Below are 20,150 nucleotides of genomic sequence, written 5' to 3' on the forward strand. Positions count from 1 at the left end.
CACTAAATACCTCTTGCTCTTGGGGAAATGACTCAGAGCCAACCGATGACTCGGTGCCGTGCTTATCAGGCAGTGTGGACGATGACTCCACAGCCAAACTTGACGCAAGGCCTTCGCACCGAAATTGAGCACAGTGTCAGCTTTAACGTCGTGATGTAGATCGAGAGATTTACCGTCCCCAAGGCTGCGGTCAGGAAATCCCGCTCCGAAATCGCAGAGTCCGGAGAAACAGTCGGCCCAACAATTCAATCGCGTTCCAGGCGTGTGGATCGACCTGAAGGGAGATCAACATTCCCAGCACCAAGTCAGCTCCAGCATTGCCATTTCCCCTTGCATCCGTACCTTTCGGGCTGTTTTGCTCCTTCTGAAGCTCGAGAGCTCCGGGCGTTCTTAGATGGTATTTGTTCCTCTCCTCCTCTTCAGAACTTCACCTAAAATGAAACGGAAGCTACCAGTTGTGGACGACCAGCTCCCTGTCTCGACACCGAAGAGACAGAGGATTACAGAAACCAATGGCACCGGAGATAACCCCACCGATGGCAATGGATCCCCGGAATTTACGCCATCGAAGCGACTGAAGAAAACACCGCAAAGGCCAACTGCAGAAACACCAGCAGCATTAAAAGCATCCGGGTTGAAAACTCCTTCCAATCGGTCGAAAGCCAAAGCCCTCTTTTCAACACCTCCAAAACAAAATACCGCTTCATCGCCAACAAAAGTTCGTGCTGATCGTTCTGCCAAGAAGAAGAGCGCTCAACTACTCTTCGAGCAGGATGAGGAGGATATATGGGATGGGGGCGATCGATTGGCGGAGGAAATACTGGCGGGAGATAATGATACACCAGCGGTCACGAATGGACAAGACAACGAAGTGATTAAAACAGTGGAGGCAGAAGACTCGATTGAGCCGACAACAGACAAAGCAGCTGCAACACCAAAGCGCCGTGCGGGAAGACCGAAGGGTGCGAAAAACAAACGCTCTCCAACCCCCGAGGGAGACCTGCCGGCGCATGAGAGGTACTTCTTCCAGAACCGTGCTGGGCCGCCTCGAACATCAAACAACAATTTAAACAAAGTGACTCTCTTGACGCACGAGGAATACTTCGAGAAACATGCACAGCGCCAAGATCCCTGTAAGAGGGAGATATCCTTCCTGAATGACCTCCATCGCCGATCATTCTCACAGTGGAATTTTGAATTTTCTCAAGGGTTCAACATTTGCTTGTATGGATACGGCTCGAAGCGCCCACTCACGCAACGTTTTGCGGATTGGCTGTACCGCAAGCACAGCGCATCCCCCCCACCTGTTGTAATTGTCAACGGGCATACCCCTAACATGTCCATCCGATCTATTTTTGCAACGATTGTCACTGCAATCCTCGGGACTGATATTCCTTCTAAGATGGGAGCCCAACCGATCGAAGTTTTGGAATTACTGCAGTCTGTCCTCAAGTCGCGACCCTCACAGAAACCAATAACTGTCTTTATTAACTCCATTGATGCGCCGTCCCTCCGTCGCGCCGCCAACCAAGCCCTTCTTGCTCGACTGGCTGCCACGCCCAAAATACATCTCCTAGCAACTGCCGACACTCTGAACTTCTTATTGATGTGGGATATCAGTCTGAGGGACCAATTCAACTTTGCTTTCCATGAATGCACAACTTTCACACCATTTGATACCGAATTCGATGTGGTTGAAGAGGTCCATAATCTCCTTGGACGCAAAGGACGCCGTGTTGGCGGCAAAGAGGGTGTTGAATTTGTCCTGAAAAGTCTTCCGGAGAATGCAAGGAACCTCTACCGGCTGCTGCTTACAGAATTGCTTTCGCTGGCGGACGAGCACCATAATTTGGATGACGACATGGACAACGCCGAGGGAGCAGCAGAAGGCCCTAAAGATGAGACGGGTATTGAATTCCGCGCCCTCTATCAGAAGGCATCCGAGGAGTTTATTGCGTCATCTGAGATGATGTTTCGTACCCTGTTGAAGGAATTCCATGACCACCAGATGATCACGTCGCGGATTGATACAAGTGGAATGGAAATGTTGAGTGTCCCGTTATCCCGCGACGAAATGGAAGGAGTTTTGGAAGATCTTGTGTTAGCTTGATGCTTGAGGTCGCGTAGCGAGCGTGAGTACATGATCTATGATACCCTGTATAATATTGCTCTTCCGCACCATATCCTTCGCTTCGTTTACATCTGAGCTATATCATATTTCGACATCGCAGAACCGTCGTCCGTACGAATCATCCGGCCTAGAACTGCGCGAAGGCGGCCAGAACCATGGCCGCACCGAAACTGATTTTGAACGGCACATTCCGAGCTACTGCCTTTTCGAGGTTGAGAGATTTCACGTATTTCCGTAACCGGCGCACAGGGAGAACGTTATACCCCTTCGAAGCCGCCCACTGTGGATTGTCAGATAAACGGACGAGCTGCGCTCCGGGAGGGCTCACCTCAATGGCTACGATACCCATTCCAAAGAGGACGACTAAGACCCGAGAGAACGCTCTCAACCCAACACCGACCACAAGGCCAAGCACGCTTCCCAAGCTCACCTGTCGCATGTTCGACGCCGTTAGAATCCCGCTTTCCCGTGTCGTGGTACTCTGCTTGCGCAATAACGGATCTTGGGGGCCCATGGTCCAGTGCCCTTCACTAGGGCCTGCCCTGTGGTAGGGAGCTGCGTATTGGCATTGCACAGCGGGTGCGCGGAAAGGCGATGAAGGGAGCGAGAAGGATAAGCCAAGGCCAATCCCGACGACGGCGGTAGTGCGCAAGCATAGAAGACCCGATGCCATATTGAGGGAGAATTCGTGCCAATTGATGAACGTGAATATATTCCAGCCTGAATAGCTGTAAATTTACTCAGAATTCAATGGCTTCTGAACGGTTGGGAATGTCAACAAGAGCGCGACTTCAGGCTTTACGTCATGGTTTGCTTGAGGCGGTAAAGTTCGGCAGTATCGGCGTTTATCACGGTGCGGACTTACTTTGCTCCGACCCATACACGATGACTGCAGAGAAATTCACCCGCTTGCGGCGGCGCATGGGTCAGTGTGGGCCAATTCTTTTTGACATTTCAAGCGCCCTTCGCGTGATCACTGATCATGGGCTGATCAAAGATGACTGGACACTGGAGCCGAGCCTGAAGACATCAGGATCCAGTTTAGAAGTCTGATTTTCGAGATCGCCTGCGGGCGATTCCCCAATCTTTTTGTCTGTAGCACATGTTCCATGGGAAAATCCCGTCGCATAATCAAAAGGAGCCAGCAGAAACTCACATGCGCCGCTGCCTCGAGACCGGAGGAAGGCAAAGGGCGGTTCCTGGGCCCAGGCTATCCCGCGGGAAACCAACAGGATCTCCGAGCGAAATTCGCATCGCGCACCAAATTGTCGGAGGGGCGAAGACGCCGTGATTGGCCTGCTTAAAATTGGAGCGGGGAACGTCAATTGAGGGGACGTTTTTTTTCTGGGCTTCCGGAGAGCAACTCTGCATTCACTACTGACTGAGCACTTAACAACCCACTCTATATATTCGAGTGACTCACTTCTTCGCTCCCTCCCACGCTAAACTACTTTCTTTCTTTCCTTCCTCCCTCCTTTCCTCTTCAGCCTTCCTTCGCTCTCGCTATCTGGACTCTTCTCATTCCCTTTCTCCCCAAACCAGCGACACAATGGCTTCTCAGGACCCAGCCACCAATGGCGCAGCCTCCAACGACTTCACTGTGAAGGCTGGCCTCGCCCAGATGCTGAAAGGTGGTGTGATCATGGACGTTGTCAATGCGGAGCAGGTATGCGACCTTCTATCTCTGCTGACTTGACTCATTTATTGAACCGTCAAGGCCCGTATTGCCGAAGAAGCCGGTGCCGCCGCTGTCATGGCACTTGAACGTGTCCCCGCCGATATCCGCGCTCAAGGAGGAGTGGCTCGCATGTCCGACCCCTCAATGATTAAGGAGATTATGGATGCTGTTACAATCCCCGTCATGGCCAAGGCCCGTATTGGACACTTTGTAGAATGCCAGGTAGGTTACCTACCATGTTCTACTGCTGTTTTCGAAATCTAATGTGATTCTCCGCTAGATACTCGAAGCAATTGGGATTGACTACATTGACGAGTCCGAAGTCCTCACCCCCGCCGATAATCTCTACCACGTTACAAAGCACAACTTCAAGGCCCCTTTCGTCTGTGGCTGCCGCAACCTTGGCGAGGCCCTCCGCCGTATCTCGGAGGGCGCTGCCATGATCCGCACTAAGGGCGAAGCCGGTACCGGGGACGTTGTAGAGGCTGTGAAACATATGCGCACCGTCAATGCGGATATCGCCCGTGCTCGTGCTATCCTGCAGTCTTCGCCTGATCCCGAGCCCGAGCTCCGTGCCTACGCCCGTGAGTTGGAAGCCCCATACGAGCTCCTCCGCGAAACCGCTGAGAAAGGCCGTCTTCCCGTGGTTAACTTCGCCGCCGGCGGTGTCGCCACCCCTGCCGATGCCGCCCTCATGATGCAACTAGGCTGTGATGGAGTCTTCGTTGGCTCGGGTATCTTCAAGTCCGGCGATGCGAAGAAGCGCGCGAAGGCAATCGTGCAGGCTGTCACACACTACAAGGACCCTAAGGTCCTCGCGGAAGTCAGCCAGGGTCTCGGCGAGGCTATGGTTGGAATCAACGTCTCGCAGATGCAGGATGCAGACAAGCTGGCCAAGCGCGGATGGTAAACCAAAACCAGTTCAACTACCTGATTCATGCTCGTTTCCCTTTTTTTTTTAATCTGTTTTAATGAGCGTTGGGAAAAAGTTGGCGCACGCTTGTGTATGCCGCTAAGGTGATGTCAAGACTTTCGACTTCCTGCATTGGATTCTGCGGTCTCCGGGAGGCTAGCACTGTATACTCGATCGTGATTACGAGCCATGAGCGTATGAAGTACATTAGACTCTAGACTATGAATGTGGTCTTCCTTCCTCAATTGTCTTCATCGAAGCCCAGAACGAACAAGAGCCCGGGTGCAAAGATTTCAGATCGAGAGGTTCACATCAGTATCTCGTACCCTGGGCGCTCAGCCTCTCAACTCCAATTAAAGAAACTAGTATACTCCGTGTAGACCTGGCACTTCGTCGGACACAGCTAGCAGTGGACTATTCTCCGGCCCTGGAGACTACCTGTACTAGGAGTAGTAGATGCCTACCTAGGTATGACCGGGGGCACCTCATTTGGGACGAGTGGAAAGCGCGACCCAGGAACATCGCTGGCGGAAGCTTTGGCTTACTTTCCCTGTCCTGGATAGCATCAACATCGTCGTCAAACAGGAAGGTGCATCTGAGAATGGCCATAGGGTAAACAATACGTCCTTCAGCTCTGTGTTTCGATCTTCATCATCCATTAACCAGTTTCTAGTTACGTCTACTCATAGTCAAGAAAACCGGCCTATAACAACCGAAATCTATCATCACTTTCAGTCATTACCCCAGAATTCAGAATGAGCAAGGATAAATCCAGGCCAGCGAAGTCTCGTCGATCTCAATCTGATAGTCGCCTCTCTCGGAGCCCATCTCAAGGACCAACGATCCACAGTCAGTCCGACTCTTCGTTCCACTCCGCACCGAAGTCTCCTCGACCAGATCAACCTCAAGATCTACTCTTAGACCTTCCTGGAGGTGAATCTGCTGGTACAATTCCGGAATTACCTCTGGATGAACCGCCAACTCAACCTCCGGAGGAGCTACAGTCGCGACCTGATTCCTCAAATCCACTCACAGCCGAATTCGAGCGAGCGGGAAGTCGGAGAGAACCTTCGCCCGACCAGGACCTTATACCAAACCCCGATCCTGCACCCACCCTGCAGACACCGCTTGTCGCAAGAGCCGAGACTGATCAAACCACACACGGCGACCATCGTACAGATGGGAATCCTGAAAACGCAGCGGGACAAATTGACCCAGCGTTGAACGATGGTAGCACAAGACCCCGGTCTGATCGTATCCTTGCGATTACGTTTGTAGTCATGAGTTTCTGTCTTATACTGGTGCTTGCTGTTGTATATCTTGTTGTGCTTTTAACTTGCTGTACTTCTCCATGAAGGTTGGCAATCTCATCATGTCGGATGAGATTCATGGAACTCGTCGAGCGATCTTTCTGTCTTTTTCTATCCTGGGATTATGGATTCCAAGGTGTATGCCCTAGCTTAGTGTAGTGCTTATTACTATCCAACAAGCTTTTCTTCCGCAAGTTTACTCAAATCTAGCCCAAATCACTCTTCGTGCTTGCAGTGAACATACCAAGGACAAATTATCAGCCCGAATTATGGGCATAATGGGGTGATAACCAATATTCCCACCAGACTCTGGCTCATAAAGTATAAGGCATACGCTCTCGCTTAAGTACTATCGAGTAATTACTGAGAGTACGCCCATCGCACCCATCTTCGAATACACTCGTCCACGCTTTTCAGAGCCGCCCGCTCAGCGGCAACTTCAAACCACTCTCTGTGCTCCTTTCCGCATTCCTGGCATACACCCATATCTCGCGCGCGAATACCCGCTAGCTCGATATGAATAAGCCTTTCGACACGATGGACGTGCGGCACTTTCCTACCTGGCTCAAGACCAGCCGTTCCCATGCCTTGTCCCTGTTCTCGTCCGGTAGAGGAAGTATACGGGTAATACCGGATTAGCGTAAGATGGTTAGAACATTGTCTTGTCCACTCGTTCAGTCGACGCTGAACATTGCTGGTGCGCCCGATTTTTAGCCGCACTGTGCCTGGGCTGCTACCTCTTGGCTTCGATGTTAGGGTATTCGGGTCCCTTGCTTTGGAAATTGCGGTCCTGGTACGTAGGATGTGGTCTGGAGTATCCGTGTTTGTTTCTGCCGACGGGAGAAGAGACGATGCGACGTCTGATGGTGGTGGTTGACACCTGTTTGATATCGATGGCGTCACCCAGAACATGTAGATGTAGCCTGGTTCATCTGCCGTGGAGATTGGCCTTGCAAGTTCGGCGAGGAGAAGTGAGGTTGATTGTGGGGATAGTGAGGCCGGAATCCAGGATAGCAGGGACTTTGTTTGCGCGATTGATAGGGACTTGTTGGGAATTGGCTTGATAGGGGCCCTTTGAGTATGTGGTTTTGGTTTTGGTTCTGGTCTTGTTGGTATGAGAAGCGATACTTCGTGCATTTGTGGAGGCTGCGTATGACTCCCGGTTGGACGGTGTAGTTTTGGGGGTAAAGGTTCATCATCTTCAATAATGTCGAAGCAGCAAAATGAACGCTTAGTTTTATTTTTCTTCATGACATGATTGTGCTTTTGCGGGGGCAGAGCATGTTGTGTATCGTTGATCTCCAGGACCCCTAAGCGGTCCATCAATGTGTCGATGCTTGTTCTTGGCTGCTCTTGTCTAGATTCCGGTGTCCATGTTGTCCGCCGCAGAACTGCCTCAGCTTGGTCCTTGTGCTGCCAACAGTAGAACGCGGTTATGTCTGCTTTTTGTTGTGTCCTCGATTTGACGGCTCCTCTCGGAGGCGACGAGTTTGGGGACAATGCAAGTCCTCGGCGGCATGGTAGGCCGTTAGCGGTTGTACCTCTGCATGTAGTATCTGGGTTTTTCGAATCCGAGCGGGACAGAGTCAATTTGGACGGATTTATCATGTGCGGCATTGAAGTAGTTAAAATGTTGTAAAGCGCAAGAATCAGAGTTCAACAAATCGGCCGAGATACACCAGATGGGAGATGAGGCAGATCCCACAGTCAGACTCGCTCTCAGGCAGGTGCACCGCCACGGGTTCAGTGAGTTCACACATTCCAGTTACTCTCCGTGGAATGCTTTTCAGGTGTGGATTATTGGGCGAAAGCGTTGTTGATACCTTGTGGGTGCACCGCCGCAGTGGCGGATGTTCACACGTCGATGACCGACCCACTTGCTCTATTCTTATCCCAACAATAAAACAGAGGCGTTCTGAAGAATTCGGACGGCCAGGAGCTGAAGAAGTTCGATATTGCCAAGAGCCCGGGGACAACAGTTAGAAGTGTCCACATAGCGCTTGTGTGCTGTACTCTCCCGTTTTTCCTCGGATCTACTTGTGGCCTAGCCAAGTGAATGCTCTTCACGCAAGGATGTATCGTATATTGCAGTTACTGATTTCTAGCCAATATAATCGAACCCTACCCCGCGGCACTTGATCCAAAATGCACGCACTAATTGAAGCGTCTGAGTTCTGGCGCCCCTCGCGGTAAGCAGAGACGAGAGGAAGCGCTGCCTCTCTTCCGGCGGTGGAACATGGGCATGCTCTTGGCCGGTATTGCCGCTTCCTAGCTCTGCCAGCGCGGCGGTGAGATGCGGGCGTGCATGACCATGCTGCTTGAAAATAACTCGTCTGAGCACGTCTGTGAGATGCTCAAGATCTGACCGCGCACACCGACCCGCGATTTGCATAACAAGTATGCGACAAAGCGCTGGCAAACAATCGCGAATGGTATTCTGTACAACCTCAGCCTCAATAGGAAGATTTAAGACGCTTACCCAGAATTGAGAAGCAGAACGGAGAGGGATAGGTTCTGGGCCTTGGAGCGAGAGGAGTGTGAAATTCGAGATCGCTTGGACAACGGATGGTCTGTGTCCCGATCCTTGAGGTGTGTATGTAAGCGCGAAGAGGTATGGGTAATACTTTGGAAGTAAGCGAGTGAGAAAATCAATGCCGCTGTTCGCAATCTCTGGGTCGTAGAGCTCCGGCTTTTCTTGCACCCAGCAGAATGTCTCGTACACATGGAGAATTAGTGCAACAGCCTCGTCGCATACTTTCTGCGGGTGTGCACTGTGGGAGGCTAGGAATGCGGAGGCCGTACCCATGACCATATCGGTGCCAGAGGTGCCCAAAGGTATACTCTTGACAAAGTCAACCGTCATCCCAGGCGGAAAAACATATGGACCAGCACTTTCAGTAAACCCGGCCTTAAGGGTGTCACAAGTTGCTTCGATTATCGCCGCGTCAAACGGGAAATCCGTCATGAGAAGCCGCATACATTGCATTATCAGGTTTTGCGACACGGCACCGATGCCTGTATTCCAGAATGTGGGTGGATAAGGATCTCCCTCCGTCCCTTGCGGGGAGTCCAATACGACTTCTCCATCTGTCCTTAGCCCTTTCCCGATGCTGGCCAGACAACGAAGCACCATGTGACCGCGGCTGCGAGCTGGTTCGATTGAGCCGTGTGCCGCTTCAGTCCGAGCGAGTTCTGCCTGCTCGTGAAAGAATTGGAGGATTCTCTCAAGGAAAGGCGCTTTTTCTTCATCCGCAGGTAGATTCTGGATTATAGCAGCTATGCCTTCCAAGACTTTTTCCATCGTCTGGGCGGTGGCTGTGGGCTTGACACGAAATTGTTCAAACTGGCTGATGAAGGCGGGAAGTTCAAATCTGAGAGCATTGCGACATGATCTGCAGAGGTGGGCTATAGACCTCGACGCTGTTGTAGCACAAGACGCGATATCCAACGACGCGAATAAGAAAGTAAGCACCCGAGGAAGCAGAGCATGCGTGCGTTCAAAATATGACTGGTATTTTCCCAGCATATCCACCAGAGTCTGGCGAGATTTGTCCGGAATCATCATTCTGTCACCTTCGCATAAACGGGAGAACTCATCGCAGAAAAATATAGAGTTCAAACAATCGTCAGCGTGTTGGTTCTCATCAACAGCCTCTGAAAGTTGAGCAACACAGAAAATGGCGGCCTCAAAGGTTCTCCAATCCTGACTTGTGAGAGAAGTTCTCGCCTGTGCTTGAAACACATGCACCAATTCTACCCCCAGTATGGGATAAATGGCCAAAAGAAAGTCACAGACGTCACGTCGAAATGAACCAAATTCAGAGCGGTCATCGTCATTCCATTCCCGCAACTCTTCCGAAGTTGGGTATTTGAGCTTCTCGAAACAATCAAGAGCAACATGGGCGAGATTTTGTTTGGCAGATTCGGGGCCTTGATGTGCTCCGGGTTCTAGAAAACTATCTTGGAGATCATCTGCAGCTTCTGTCCACCATTCAAGAACAAGAGGTGCAGCAGGGTCGTCTACTGCTGCATATCCAGGCGCTTTGAACAATGCGTGAAGAAGAGCAAGGACTCTCTCGTGCTTTTCATCTAAAGGTTGAGTCAAAAGCTGAGTTTGCTTCAGGCTAGAGTAAGCCAAGAGCAGCTCCAGGAAAGTCATATTCTCGTCGTCAAAGTCCCCTTCCATAATTGAAGTAATGTGGGAGGCGCCGGGGTCGCTGACTATATATTCACAGATTGCAGAGATATGATCTTGGGAGAGCATACTATCACGCCATCCCATGATTTCAATCAGGATGTGCGCGGTTGTTTTAGACAAAGAAGACACAGTAAGGCTCTGTATCACACAATTCGTGGCGGGCACCAGCTGAGCCGGAGAGATGGAATCATATAGCTGGAATGTACTTCGTACGGAAATCCAAGTCTATCGCTCTTAGGTTAGTCGAGCCCCAAGAAGTAAAGCAATCCATATGCAACGAATTCTTACCTGATAAGAATTGATTGCCTCGCTTCCAGGAACTTCTTTAGAGATCGAGGTACCAGAGGCATCATGTTGCAGGATCTGAGAAAGTACAAACTCCACGACGAGGAAGGCGTCTTTAATGTTCTCGGAAATGCGATGGACATCTTCGGCCCGTCGTGACTCTGAACCCAGGCGATTTATTTCCTCGGCAAGAATATTCGAAAAATAGAGTAAAGAGACCACCTGGCTCTCGGCTAATGCCGGAAGAATATCATTCTGGAGGCTGATTGATCGACACTCATCCTCATAAACATTCTTTCCACTTCTCAAAGATGCACCTAGGCTCAGAATAGCGCGGGCCCACGGAGCGTTGGCTTTCAGGAAGATGGTTGCGAGAGTGGAAGCGAGTTTTCGTATGACGAGAGGACGTTCTCCTCCATTGACTAGGAATACATAATGGTCTATGAGGCGCCCGATAAGCTCTTGAGCATCACTCGTGGTCAGATTTTGCCTAGTACTGAAATCAGCCAGCGCGTACGCGTAGCATGTGAGGAGAAGAATAGCGGCGGACCAGTCGTGGTTAACTTTGACTGTGAAAGTCAGAGCTCCAAAGAACCTTAGATCGGTACTCTCGTCGTTAAGAAGACTGTTCGCAATTACCCAGGCATGGGGTCCTTTCTGAAGATTTTGGAGATGTTCCTGGATAACTTTGATCTTGGTGGGGTTTGCCGTGTTTGTTGGGTCATAGAGCTGCGACACAAGCTGGAAGGGAGCTCATTAATGTGGGATCCCAATACAGTCTGGGGTCCTCAACTTACTGTCCTGGCCTCATTTACGAGAAGCTGGACATCCACAGCTTGGCCTGAATGGTCCATGGACATGACCGAGGCGCCTGGGAGAAGTGGGTGCCAAAGCTGGAGCAGTGATGGTGGGCAGCTGTATAGATGAGCGACAAAAGCGCCAGTGGGTCACGTGCTGATAACGATATCAGTTGGGAGGGGAGGACCCTGTATTTGAAGAGGGAACAAGAAGGCTGAAATAACTCAGGTCAACAAGCGTGATTTGACCTCGGATTCTCAGATATAACATCAGAACTAGGAGACATATAACTAGTATGCATAACGCAAGCATCCGATTCCCATCCAACCCTTCACAAACCTGGTCTCTTCTTCGCTATAACAGCGTAATTTATACTATCTTACGTAGTCCTGTAACTTACCCAGTTGTTACCACCATTGGCTCCACCCTCCAACTCTCCGCCTCACACCCCCAAGCTCCTTCCACCCACCACTCTCCGACACCGAGATTGAGTTACTCTCTGTGCTTCTTTTCCTTCCATCATCAAGCGACCCCGTCCACCTGCTGTACCCTGCCGTAGGAGTACATTGACTCATTTTGGATTAAGAGGTATATTTTCTAGACACGTGCCGTGTTCCTCTTGAATCGCGTCAGTCGATGCTCTTTTCCCGGCCTCCGGCTCGGCTTTCTTGGATACTGGCTTTCCGGCCGACTCAAAAGTTTCCTCCACTGCGACCAAGATTCTTCTCTCTATCTATTCCAAGATACGCTGTCGATATGGAAACCGTTGATACGTCCAAACGCCTGGCTAGCTTGAGGCAGTTGATGCAAGAGCACAAGGTCGATGTATATAGTATGGCAACAGATAGCCCTCAGTTCGAAACAAAGCTCGATTCTCACCGTTATGCAAGTCGTTCCTTCGGAAGATAGCCACCAGTCGGAGTATATTGCACCCTGTGACGGCCGCCGAGGTACCTAAAACCCACACGTCCCTTTCCGTTTTCGATATGCGCACCGAACTTACGCCTTGCCCGAGCATCTCATAACTCACTATTTCTTATCCAGAATTCATCTCGGGATTTACTGGCTCTGCCGGTACCGCAATTATATCTTTGAACGAAGCAGCACTGTCTACCGATGGCCGGTACTTCAACCAGGCGGGGAAGCAGCTCGACAACAACTGGACTCTTCTGAAACGGGGGGTTGAGGGTGTCCCAACTTGGCAAGAGTGGTATGTGATGCAGGGATTTGACATGTATATCGGTCACACGCTGAGGACATTGGCAGGATAACTCAGCAATCCGAGGGTGGTAAAGTAGTCGGAGTTGACCCAGCTTTGATTACTGCTGGTAAGTAGGCTCAGAGATCTGAGCTTTTAGGAGCTAACATATAGCTCGGCGGTAGCGGCTGCTCGAAATCTTTCCGATACCCTCAAGAAGAATAACTCCTCACTCGTCGGAGTGCCGCGGAACCTCGTCGATGCGGTTTGGGGTGAAGATCGACCTGCTCCCCCAAGGGAGAAGGTCCGGGTTCATCCCGAAAAGTACGCTGGAAAGAGCTTCCAAGAGAAGGTCAGCGATCTGCGAAAGGAATTGGAGAATAAGAAGGCCGCTGGATTTGTGATCTGTATTTTGAGCCAGGTCTTTGTATGAGGTGCTTCTATGCTGATTTTTCTCGCAGCCATGCTTGACGAGATTGCTTGGCTCCTCAACTTGAGGGGAAACGAGTAAGTCTACGTACCGTGTCCTGGTTTGCCTTATATCCAGCTGACTATTTCTAGCATTCCCTACAATCCAGTGTTCTTCTCTTATTGCATTGTCACCCCAACAACGGTTGAGCTCTATATTGAGGATGAAAAGCTGACTCCCGAGGTGAAAGCGCATCTTGGAGGAGACGTGATTATAAAGCCATATGAGTATATCTTTGCAGACGTCAAAGCGCTCAGCGACGCTAAGAAACACGATCCTAACGCCCCGCCTGCCAAATTCCTCCTGTCCAACAGAGCTTCCTGGGCCCTTAATTTGAGCTTGGGGGGTGAGGATTATGTTGAGGAGACACGCAGCCCCATAGGTGACGCAAAAGCCGTGAAAAATGAAGTCGAATTAGCAGGCATGAGGGCGTGCCATATTCGTGATGGTGCCGCCCTGATTGAGTACTTCGCATGGCTCGAAAATGAGCTAGTTAACAAGAAAACAACTCTAGATGAAGTGGATGCAGCTGATAAGTTGGAGCAGTGTAGATCCAAACATGACCTGTTTGCGGGTCTCTCCTTTGACACCATATCATCAACAGGTCCGAATGGTGCCATCATCCACTACAAACCAGAAAAGGGGAGCTGCTCCGTTATTGACCCTAATGCCATTTACCTCTGTGATTCTGGAGGCCAGTATTTGGATGGGACCACAGATGTGACCAGGACTTTTCATTTCGGACAACCGACCGAGCTCGAGAAGAAAGCTTTCACGTTGGTACTCAAAGGCCTTATTGGACTCGATTCCGCCGTGTTCCCGAAAGGCACAAGTGGCTTTGCACTTGATGTCCTTGCACGGCAACACTTGTGGAAGGAGGGACTCGACTTTTTGCATGGAACTGGCCATGGGATTGGTTCCTATCTGGTAAATCAAAACCTTCCTATCCCTAACCGTTGACGTTCTATTGACTCGTCTATCTCTAGAACGTACATGAGGGACCTGTGGGAATTGGTACTCGTGTCCAGTACACCGAAGTTCCCCTAGCTCCCGGAAATGTTATTTCTGACGGTAGGCAAATGCCACTCCCAATTCTGTTCAACCCTATTGACGACGGCAGAACCGGGCTTCTACGAAGATGGAAAGTTTGGCATTCGCATCGAGAGTAAGCATTCGCTGTTTGACTCTCTTCGTACTATTGCAGTGCTGACCCTTGAATAGATGTCATCATGGTGCGGGAGGTCGAGACTACTCACAAGTTTGGCGAGCGGCCCTGGTTAGGCTTCGAGCACGTCACACTGTGCCCGATCGGTCTCAAACTGATCGAGCCTTCACTTTTGAGTGACTCCGAGATCAAATGGGTGAATGACTATCACGCTGAAGTTTGGGAGAAGACCCAAAAGTTCTTTGAGAGCGATGAGCTCACGCGGACTTGGCTCCAACGAGAGACTCGTCCGATCTCGAAGTAAGAGATTGTTGAATGTAAACACGACTAGTATAGATAGTTTTGTGATGAGATAGAACTCTGAAAGTCGAATCCATACATATACACTAGTGCTCGATATCTTCGTGCTGCCTTGGCCGTTGCTGGTTGTGGCTGGCGGCTCGTGTGGGGATCGATCGGCCTTCGAAGCGGCTCCCAGTGAACTGCTGTCCTTCCAAGCTGTCACCTCTTCATGTCGACGAGCGTCCGTCCATCCTTGGAAATCCCGAATAACCGCCAGCCTTCACTTTTCTTCAATCGAGCGAACCTAAATATATCGATCGACTCCTAAATCGCCTCTTTCTTCAGCGCGATCATGCCCGCGTCCCCAACCTCTTGACCCCATCGTCAACGCCCGGATCTCAGCTCCATTATCCCCTATCGGCCGACCGCTATCGCGTATGCAATCCAATAATCTCGCAATCGAGAGCCCCCAAGTAACAACAGGAATTTGGTATGAGCGGCAGAAGTGGCTATCCAAACGGTTACGGGTACCCCGAAAACAGCCGATATGAGCGAAGCGATGGTGGATATGGCAACGATAGCGGCCTAGGGCCAAACGGATATGGCCCTGGTGGTGGAGGCAGGGACCGACGCCCAGGAGGCTATGGCGGATTCTATTCGGAACCTTCGCAACAACCTTCTTTGCCGCTTCATCCGTCCCCAGAACGGCGTCGCGACAGGTTCGACAGAGATGACCGCTCCTATTCTTCGTCGCGTTCGCGAACACGAGGGCCGGATTTGGAAAGGGAGCGGAGGCTTCAAAGCTCACGGGATGGCGGACCTCGTGGAGATGCTAGCAGGTTGGGAAACACTGGTGGTGGTGGTGGTGGTGGTGGTGAAAGGAGTGGTGGAGGATCACAAGCCGTTGAAGGTATGTTATAGATGGGCCCTCCACTCTCGCATTCTCAATGTGTATCGAACAAGAAAGGTCTGATTTCTGGATCTCGCGCTTCAGACGTTCTACAATTGATTCAGCGCGAATGGGATTTCGTCGCCACCGACGACTGTGTTCCTGTGCAGGTCGCTTTGCAATTGATGGACACGAGCACACTGGGGAAGGCAGATCGCGAGTCAGGTTTCCTCGACACGCATCAGCGGATCCAACAAACACTAAAAACTATTGTCAATGGTTGGTGTCTGCCCTCCATCGCTGGCATCCAGGTTTTAATACTGTCTTTCCCCAGAGCATCACCAGGGCTTTAACAGCTCCATCGGTACATATCACAAAATTCAGTCAAGCATACAGAGCTCGCAAGGCCGGGTGCGAAACTTGAGACATGCTTTAGAAAACGCAAAAGCCGGGTTGATGTCAACGAAACCCGAGCTGAAAGACCTGGCGACATCTTCCCAGAAATATGACGACATAATCCAGTTATTCAGCCAGATCCAGGAAATACAATCCCTACCCGAGAAACTCGAGTCTCGATTATCTGACAAACGGTTTCTCGGGGCTGTCGAGGTACTTCATGACGCCCTCCGACTCCTACGGCGTTCGGAGCTTGAGAATATTGGGGCTCTTGCGGACATTCGTGCGTATTTCGAAACCCAAGAATCCTCGATCACGGATATTCTGGTCGAAGAATTACATGACCATCTATACCTGAAATCTCCATACTGCGCTGATCGGTGGAAGCCGCCAAATCCAGAGACGGAAAGTACCGGTGCCAATGGGGCCGGACCTACCTCCTGGGAGCGGCCGGTTTATGGATTTCTCGCAAGGCTTGATGCCTCGAAGCCGATGGTAGAGGATGCCTCCCGAAACCCTGAGGCTGACACATTCGCATACATGCAACTGCTCATCGAATCTCTGAACAAAATGGGCCATCTGGATATAGCCGTCGATCGTATTGAGCAGAGACTTCCCGTGGAACTCTTCACAGTAGTTGATAAAACGAATGCTGAGATTGATATTCGTTACCCATTGCCACGCGGCTCCATGGCGCAAGATGGCAAGGCGAGCTCACCTACAGAACTGATCGAAAAGCGTGGCCATGTGCTCTCGGAGTTCCTATGGACTCTTTACGCGAAGTTCGAGTCAATCGCAGAGGGGCATCGTGTCGTTCATGATGTTATTGCCGCCATTGTAGAGCGCGAAGGGATCCCCAAAAGCAATGCCCTTGCTGGTGGGTTCAAAGAACTATGGAAGCTTTACCAGAGCGAGGTATACTGAGTCACACCTATGTTCAGTTAAGAAATGGCTGACTTAATTTCGCCTCTAGATTCGCTCTTTGATGCATGATTACCTGGCCACTGACGGTGATTTCTCCATTCGACCGACGGATGAGGAGGCCGATACACGGCGCCAACTGTACTCGAGCTATAGAGACAAGAGCAAGGTTCGTATATTGGCATTCGTAGCTGTTGTTCCCTGATTGACCCCTCCCAGAAATTGTTCAAGCTATCCGAGACGGGCCGTACAACGGAGATGAGAGCGGAACAAAATGAGCTGGATGAAATCCTGAGGTCATCTGTTCCTGGTCTTGTATCAAAATCGGAGGAGAAAGGGTATGCGAACAAGGTCTCGGAATCACGGCAAGGTACAGGTCACAAAATCCTTATTGAGCCGAGTGTGTTCAACATGAGCCTCCTCCTTCCACCCTCTCTCTTTTTCATTCAACGCCTGAAGGATATTGTGCCTGTGGACTCTGACATGTTCACTGGATCTCTGACCTCTTTCCTCGATGATTTCCTTGTAAACGTCTTTCTTCCGCAACTCGACGAGACTGTCACCGAGCTTTGCACGCTTAGCTTCATTGCCCCGGATGCATTTACAGAGGACCCTCAATGGTCGGCAATTTCACCCAGGCCGGTGTTCAAGGTTTGTAGCAGCGTTTATCTCAAGTTGTTCGAAGTTTCTCTGACAGCCCTAGGGAACGGTGAAATTCATGTCTATTGTCAGGGAGTTTAGTAAAATGCTATCCAGCATTCCTCACGATCAAGCATTCACGCAACTCCTCCTTGGCCAAATCGTGACGTACTATGACAAGTGCTTCGGGTGGTACAAATGTGAGCTTCCGCGAAATATCCTGGCCTGCTCTACTTGCTAACACTCTCTGTAGCTATTGTGATGAAAATTGCGCCTCGTGGACATGGAGGAGTTCGGCTTAAAGCCGCGGCAGCTTTCGCCGAGTCTGGGCCGATTCATGATATCGTTGCTGAGCTATGGAGAGGCTCTGATACCCCGAAATGGGACTTAATCGACAGGGTATTTGTTTTCCATATCTATCCAATTCTCATAATACAGGCAGCTGCTAACGTGAACAGGAAACTGGTCTTCTGATTAAGCAGACTAATCAGACACCATTAGAGCCTGTTGACATCATATCAGACTCGAAGTCGGTGGTGGCATTATCTCTTCTTCACAATAGCATGGTGAGCTCTTTTCTCTGCCGCCCCTACGACATACCTGACGTGAGCTTAGCAATGGCTTGCAAGTAATCTTGCGAAGCTACGACAACCAGTGACAGACACCCGCCCCACCCAGTCAGAATCCGGGACAAGTAATCGGCGCTGGACACTGATCGGTGCGATGAGGCCTAAGCGTGACAGCATAAGTCATCCTGTGTACCTTCCGTTGAACCAGGAAACAAACACAGCATTTGACACCACCCTCCAATCATTGCGCGATCTCGCACTCACGTCAATATTCGCCCTGCATATCGACATTAGATGTGGAGTTATCCATATGTTGACACGGACTATGACTGGCCCTAACGTTCCAGTTACTCGCAACTCGGAACCTACAACTCCTTCCCCACCACCAAGCGGTGGCTGCTGGCATCTTCTAACAAGCCAGCCAACTGCAGCGTCGCCTTCGATCCTGGAACTAAACAAAGATCTGATCGCTTTTGATACAAACGTGTCGTCTTATTTGGGAAGTGCACAGCGTCGTTTCATCACATCCGGTCTTGCTCGCTTCATCGATCAAGTCTTCGTTTCTAGTACGCGGTATATCTGGGCTATGAACGAGAACGGTGCACTGCGACTTCAGCTAGATGTCCTTGTTCTGCAGCAGAATCTAAAAAATATCATTGTCGATTCTGACGAAGTTTCAGACGAGGCGAATCCTGCACAAGGCGCTCAACATCATCGCGAGGTTGTCGCACTTCCCCGGAGCGCCAAATTCCTGGACTGGTTCCTCGAAGGAGCAGAGAAGGCGCTTGATTACGCGAAGGAAGAAAAGGAGTACCTCGCTGCTAATGGCGGTAAGGCGCCTTCTGTGGATGGAGACCCATTTAGTTATGAGGAACTCAAGGTCCTCGTGGACCTAGGCTTCTCAGAAGTTCTCCGAGGACCCAAAGGCGAAGAGAACCGGGAGGATTTCATGGCCGCGAAGAAGGCCAGCGCAGACGCTCTTCTGAGGCTGAACGAGATTATGTGGGATTCGAAGTAAATGGTACCTCTGGCTTCGACCACCAACGACTGTATTTCAGCGAGCTTTGTTTGGAGCCATCTGTACATCAGCTATACCCGAATAGAGACCAATTCAAGACCGGGCTCCGCCTGTACGTCCATCGGACCCATTCTGAGGCAATCAAACGGAAATCGGTAAATAATCGAGGTCTTGTCCTTGCATCCGACATACACTGTCCTGACCTGGCATCTCCCGCGGAGCCTGTCCCGAATCCTTGCTGCGGTCCTCCTTTTCGTTCCAAGCTGGAGAAACTTCACCATAGAAAATTCCAGCTCTGTTCTGTTCCGGATCGCTTCCCTCACCATGTCATCTCAACGTCCCGATCCACCTCCTGCGCCTCAAATTGTGATCTCATTTCGCCAATGTCGACAACAGTCCCAAATCACCGCGTGGCTGAGCCTCACCCCATCACAGCAATGAAGCTCGCAGAACTGCCCTCTTTGATGGTTTAATTTGGCTATATTGCGGTGCCAGCAAGTCGAGGCTGAAGGTCTGGTAGATGAGACTTATCACGATGACGCTCCGTTCCTTAAACTCTCTCGTCCTTAAGGGAAAAGAGTGCTCGTCTCGGTACTGGTTCTCGATGCAGGTTGTCTGTCGTGTAGTCGGTAGATGTTAGCACGGATAGTGGAGAGAGCTGGCAGACGACTATGAGGACGTCCCTTGGAGGTTGTTGTGGGGGATGTTGGCGTGGCGAGTGGGAGTTGTGTCACTGCTGAGAGGAATGTTTGGATTATTCGAGTTAGGATCCTTCGGTTGCGGAAGTATTGCTCGAAGATTGAGGGCTGCTCTTTGGGAGTGATTAAGTGTCGTGTTTTCGGAGGTGATGCGGACAGCTCCTTCCAGATGCATAATATCGTTGTACTGGTTAGTTGAGGCTCGAGATGGGGTTGTCCAGTATCCTTCTTCCTGCCTATATTTGTCTTCCGCCAGTTATTACATGCCAATCTAGAGTATACCGCATTCCCTACGCGGATGAGCGACTAAGCGTATTAAAAGAATACCTGCATTCTGTGCACACTACAACTCAACCAGCAAAATAACAACTCCCGAACCTATTTCGCCAGCCCATCCTTGAATAACGTACAGAAAGAAGCGGAGCGAGGAAAAATAACCTGTCAATCCCCGACATAGAATTAAAGAAGGACACATCCACATCGTCATCTCCATATAACAAGACCACAAGAACCGAGCCGGAGTGAAATCAGTGAACCGAGATCGGAACACATGTTCCGCAGACATCCGATGTAAGCAGAGAAGCGACAGCCGT

General features: G+C 50.6%; 7 protein-coding genes across 7 annotated transcripts; 4 read left to right on the top strand and 3 right to left on the bottom strand.

The window, feature by feature from the left end:
* BJX67DRAFT_65749 (origin recognition complex subunit 2) lies at positions 1 to 2,198 on the top strand. The gene is made up of 2 exons (XM_071035291.1): positions 1 to 397; positions 449 to 2,198. The coding sequence occupies exons 1-2, from the start codon at positions 395 to 397 to the stop codon at positions 2,108 to 2,110; spliced, it is 1,665 nt and encodes a 554-aa protein (XP_070887191.1). The 5' UTR covers positions 1 to 394; the 3' UTR covers positions 2,111 to 2,198.
* On the bottom strand, positions 2,185 to 3,043 carry BJX67DRAFT_65220 (uncharacterized protein). The gene is made up of 2 exons (XM_071035289.1): positions 2,460 to 3,043; positions 2,185 to 2,411 (listed from the first exon to the last, which is right to left on the bottom strand). The coding sequence occupies exons 1-2, from the start codon at positions 2,802 to 2,804 to the stop codon at positions 2,259 to 2,261; spliced, it is 498 nt and encodes a 165-aa protein (XP_070887192.1). The 5' UTR covers positions 2,805 to 3,043; the 3' UTR covers positions 2,185 to 2,258.
* Positions 3,044 to 3,558: 515 nt separating this feature from the next.
* BJX67DRAFT_64090 (pyridoxal 5'-phosphate synthase subunit PdxS) lies at positions 3,559 to 4,831 on the top strand. Its single transcript, XM_071035281.1, has 3 exons — positions 3,559 to 3,797; positions 3,849 to 4,031; positions 4,090 to 4,831. The coding sequence occupies exons 1-3, from the start codon at positions 3,681 to 3,683 to the stop codon at positions 4,717 to 4,719; spliced, it is 930 nt and encodes a 309-aa protein (XP_070887193.1). The 5' UTR covers positions 3,559 to 3,680; the 3' UTR covers positions 4,720 to 4,831.
* A 428-nt stretch (positions 4,832 to 5,259) lies between these two features.
* On the top strand, positions 5,260 to 6,235 carry BJX67DRAFT_63693 (uncharacterized protein). The gene is made up of 2 exons (XM_071035278.1): positions 5,260 to 5,334; positions 5,396 to 6,235. The coding sequence occupies exon 2, from the start codon at positions 5,478 to 5,480 to the stop codon at positions 6,075 to 6,077; it is 600 nt and encodes a 199-aa protein (XP_070887194.1). The 5' UTR covers positions 5,260 to 5,334; positions 5,396 to 5,477; the 3' UTR covers positions 6,078 to 6,235.
* BJX67DRAFT_64866 (uncharacterized protein) lies at positions 6,235 to 7,853 on the bottom strand. The gene has a single exon (XM_071035286.1). It carries the CDS (start codon positions 7,647 to 7,649, stop codon positions 6,393 to 6,395), a length of 1,257 nt encoding a protein of 418 aa, XP_070887195.1. The 5' UTR covers positions 7,650 to 7,853; the 3' UTR covers positions 6,235 to 6,392.
* Position 7,854: 1 nt separating this feature from the next.
* BJX67DRAFT_64865 (putative importin 13) lies at positions 7,855 to 11,406 on the bottom strand. Its single transcript, XM_071035285.1, has 4 exons — positions 11,313 to 11,406; positions 11,066 to 11,256; positions 10,519 to 11,005; positions 7,855 to 10,455 (listed from the first exon to the last, which is right to left on the bottom strand). Exons 1-4 carry the CDS (start codon positions 11,373 to 11,375, stop codon positions 8,134 to 8,136), a joined length of 3,063 nt encoding a protein of 1,020 aa, XP_070887196.1. The 5' UTR covers positions 11,376 to 11,406; the 3' UTR covers positions 7,855 to 8,133.
* Positions 11,407 to 12,069: 663 nt separating this feature from the next.
* On the top strand, positions 12,070 to 18,859 carry BJX67DRAFT_371592 (exocyst subunit SEC8; the record flags this gene model as incomplete). The annotated part of the gene is made up of 19 exons (XM_071031108.1): positions 12,070 to 12,145; positions 12,204 to 12,263; positions 12,358 to 12,523; positions 12,580 to 12,641; positions 12,697 to 12,918; positions 12,973 to 13,018; positions 13,073 to 13,907; positions 13,967 to 14,051; positions 14,101 to 14,145; positions 14,202 to 14,382; positions 14,925 to 15,337; positions 15,422 to 15,595; positions 15,651 to 16,627; positions 16,686 to 16,802; positions 16,853 to 17,284; positions 17,337 to 17,472; positions 17,526 to 17,671; positions 17,731 to 17,838; positions 17,888 to 18,859. The coding sequence occupies 19 exons, from the start codon at positions 12,070 to 12,072 to the stop codon at positions 18,857 to 18,859; spliced, it is 5,253 nt and encodes a 1,750-aa protein (XP_070887197.1).
* Positions 18,860 to 20,150: the final 1,291 nt, after the last annotated feature.

Source organism: Aspergillus lucknowensis (assembly GCF_044049455.1).
Source record: "Aspergillus lucknowensis strain CBS 449.75 chromosome Unknown BJX67scaffold_15, whole genome shotgun sequence".
In the NCBI taxonomy this organism is placed as follows: domain Eukaryota; kingdom Fungi; phylum Ascomycota; class Eurotiomycetes; order Eurotiales; family Aspergillaceae; genus Aspergillus; species Aspergillus lucknowensis.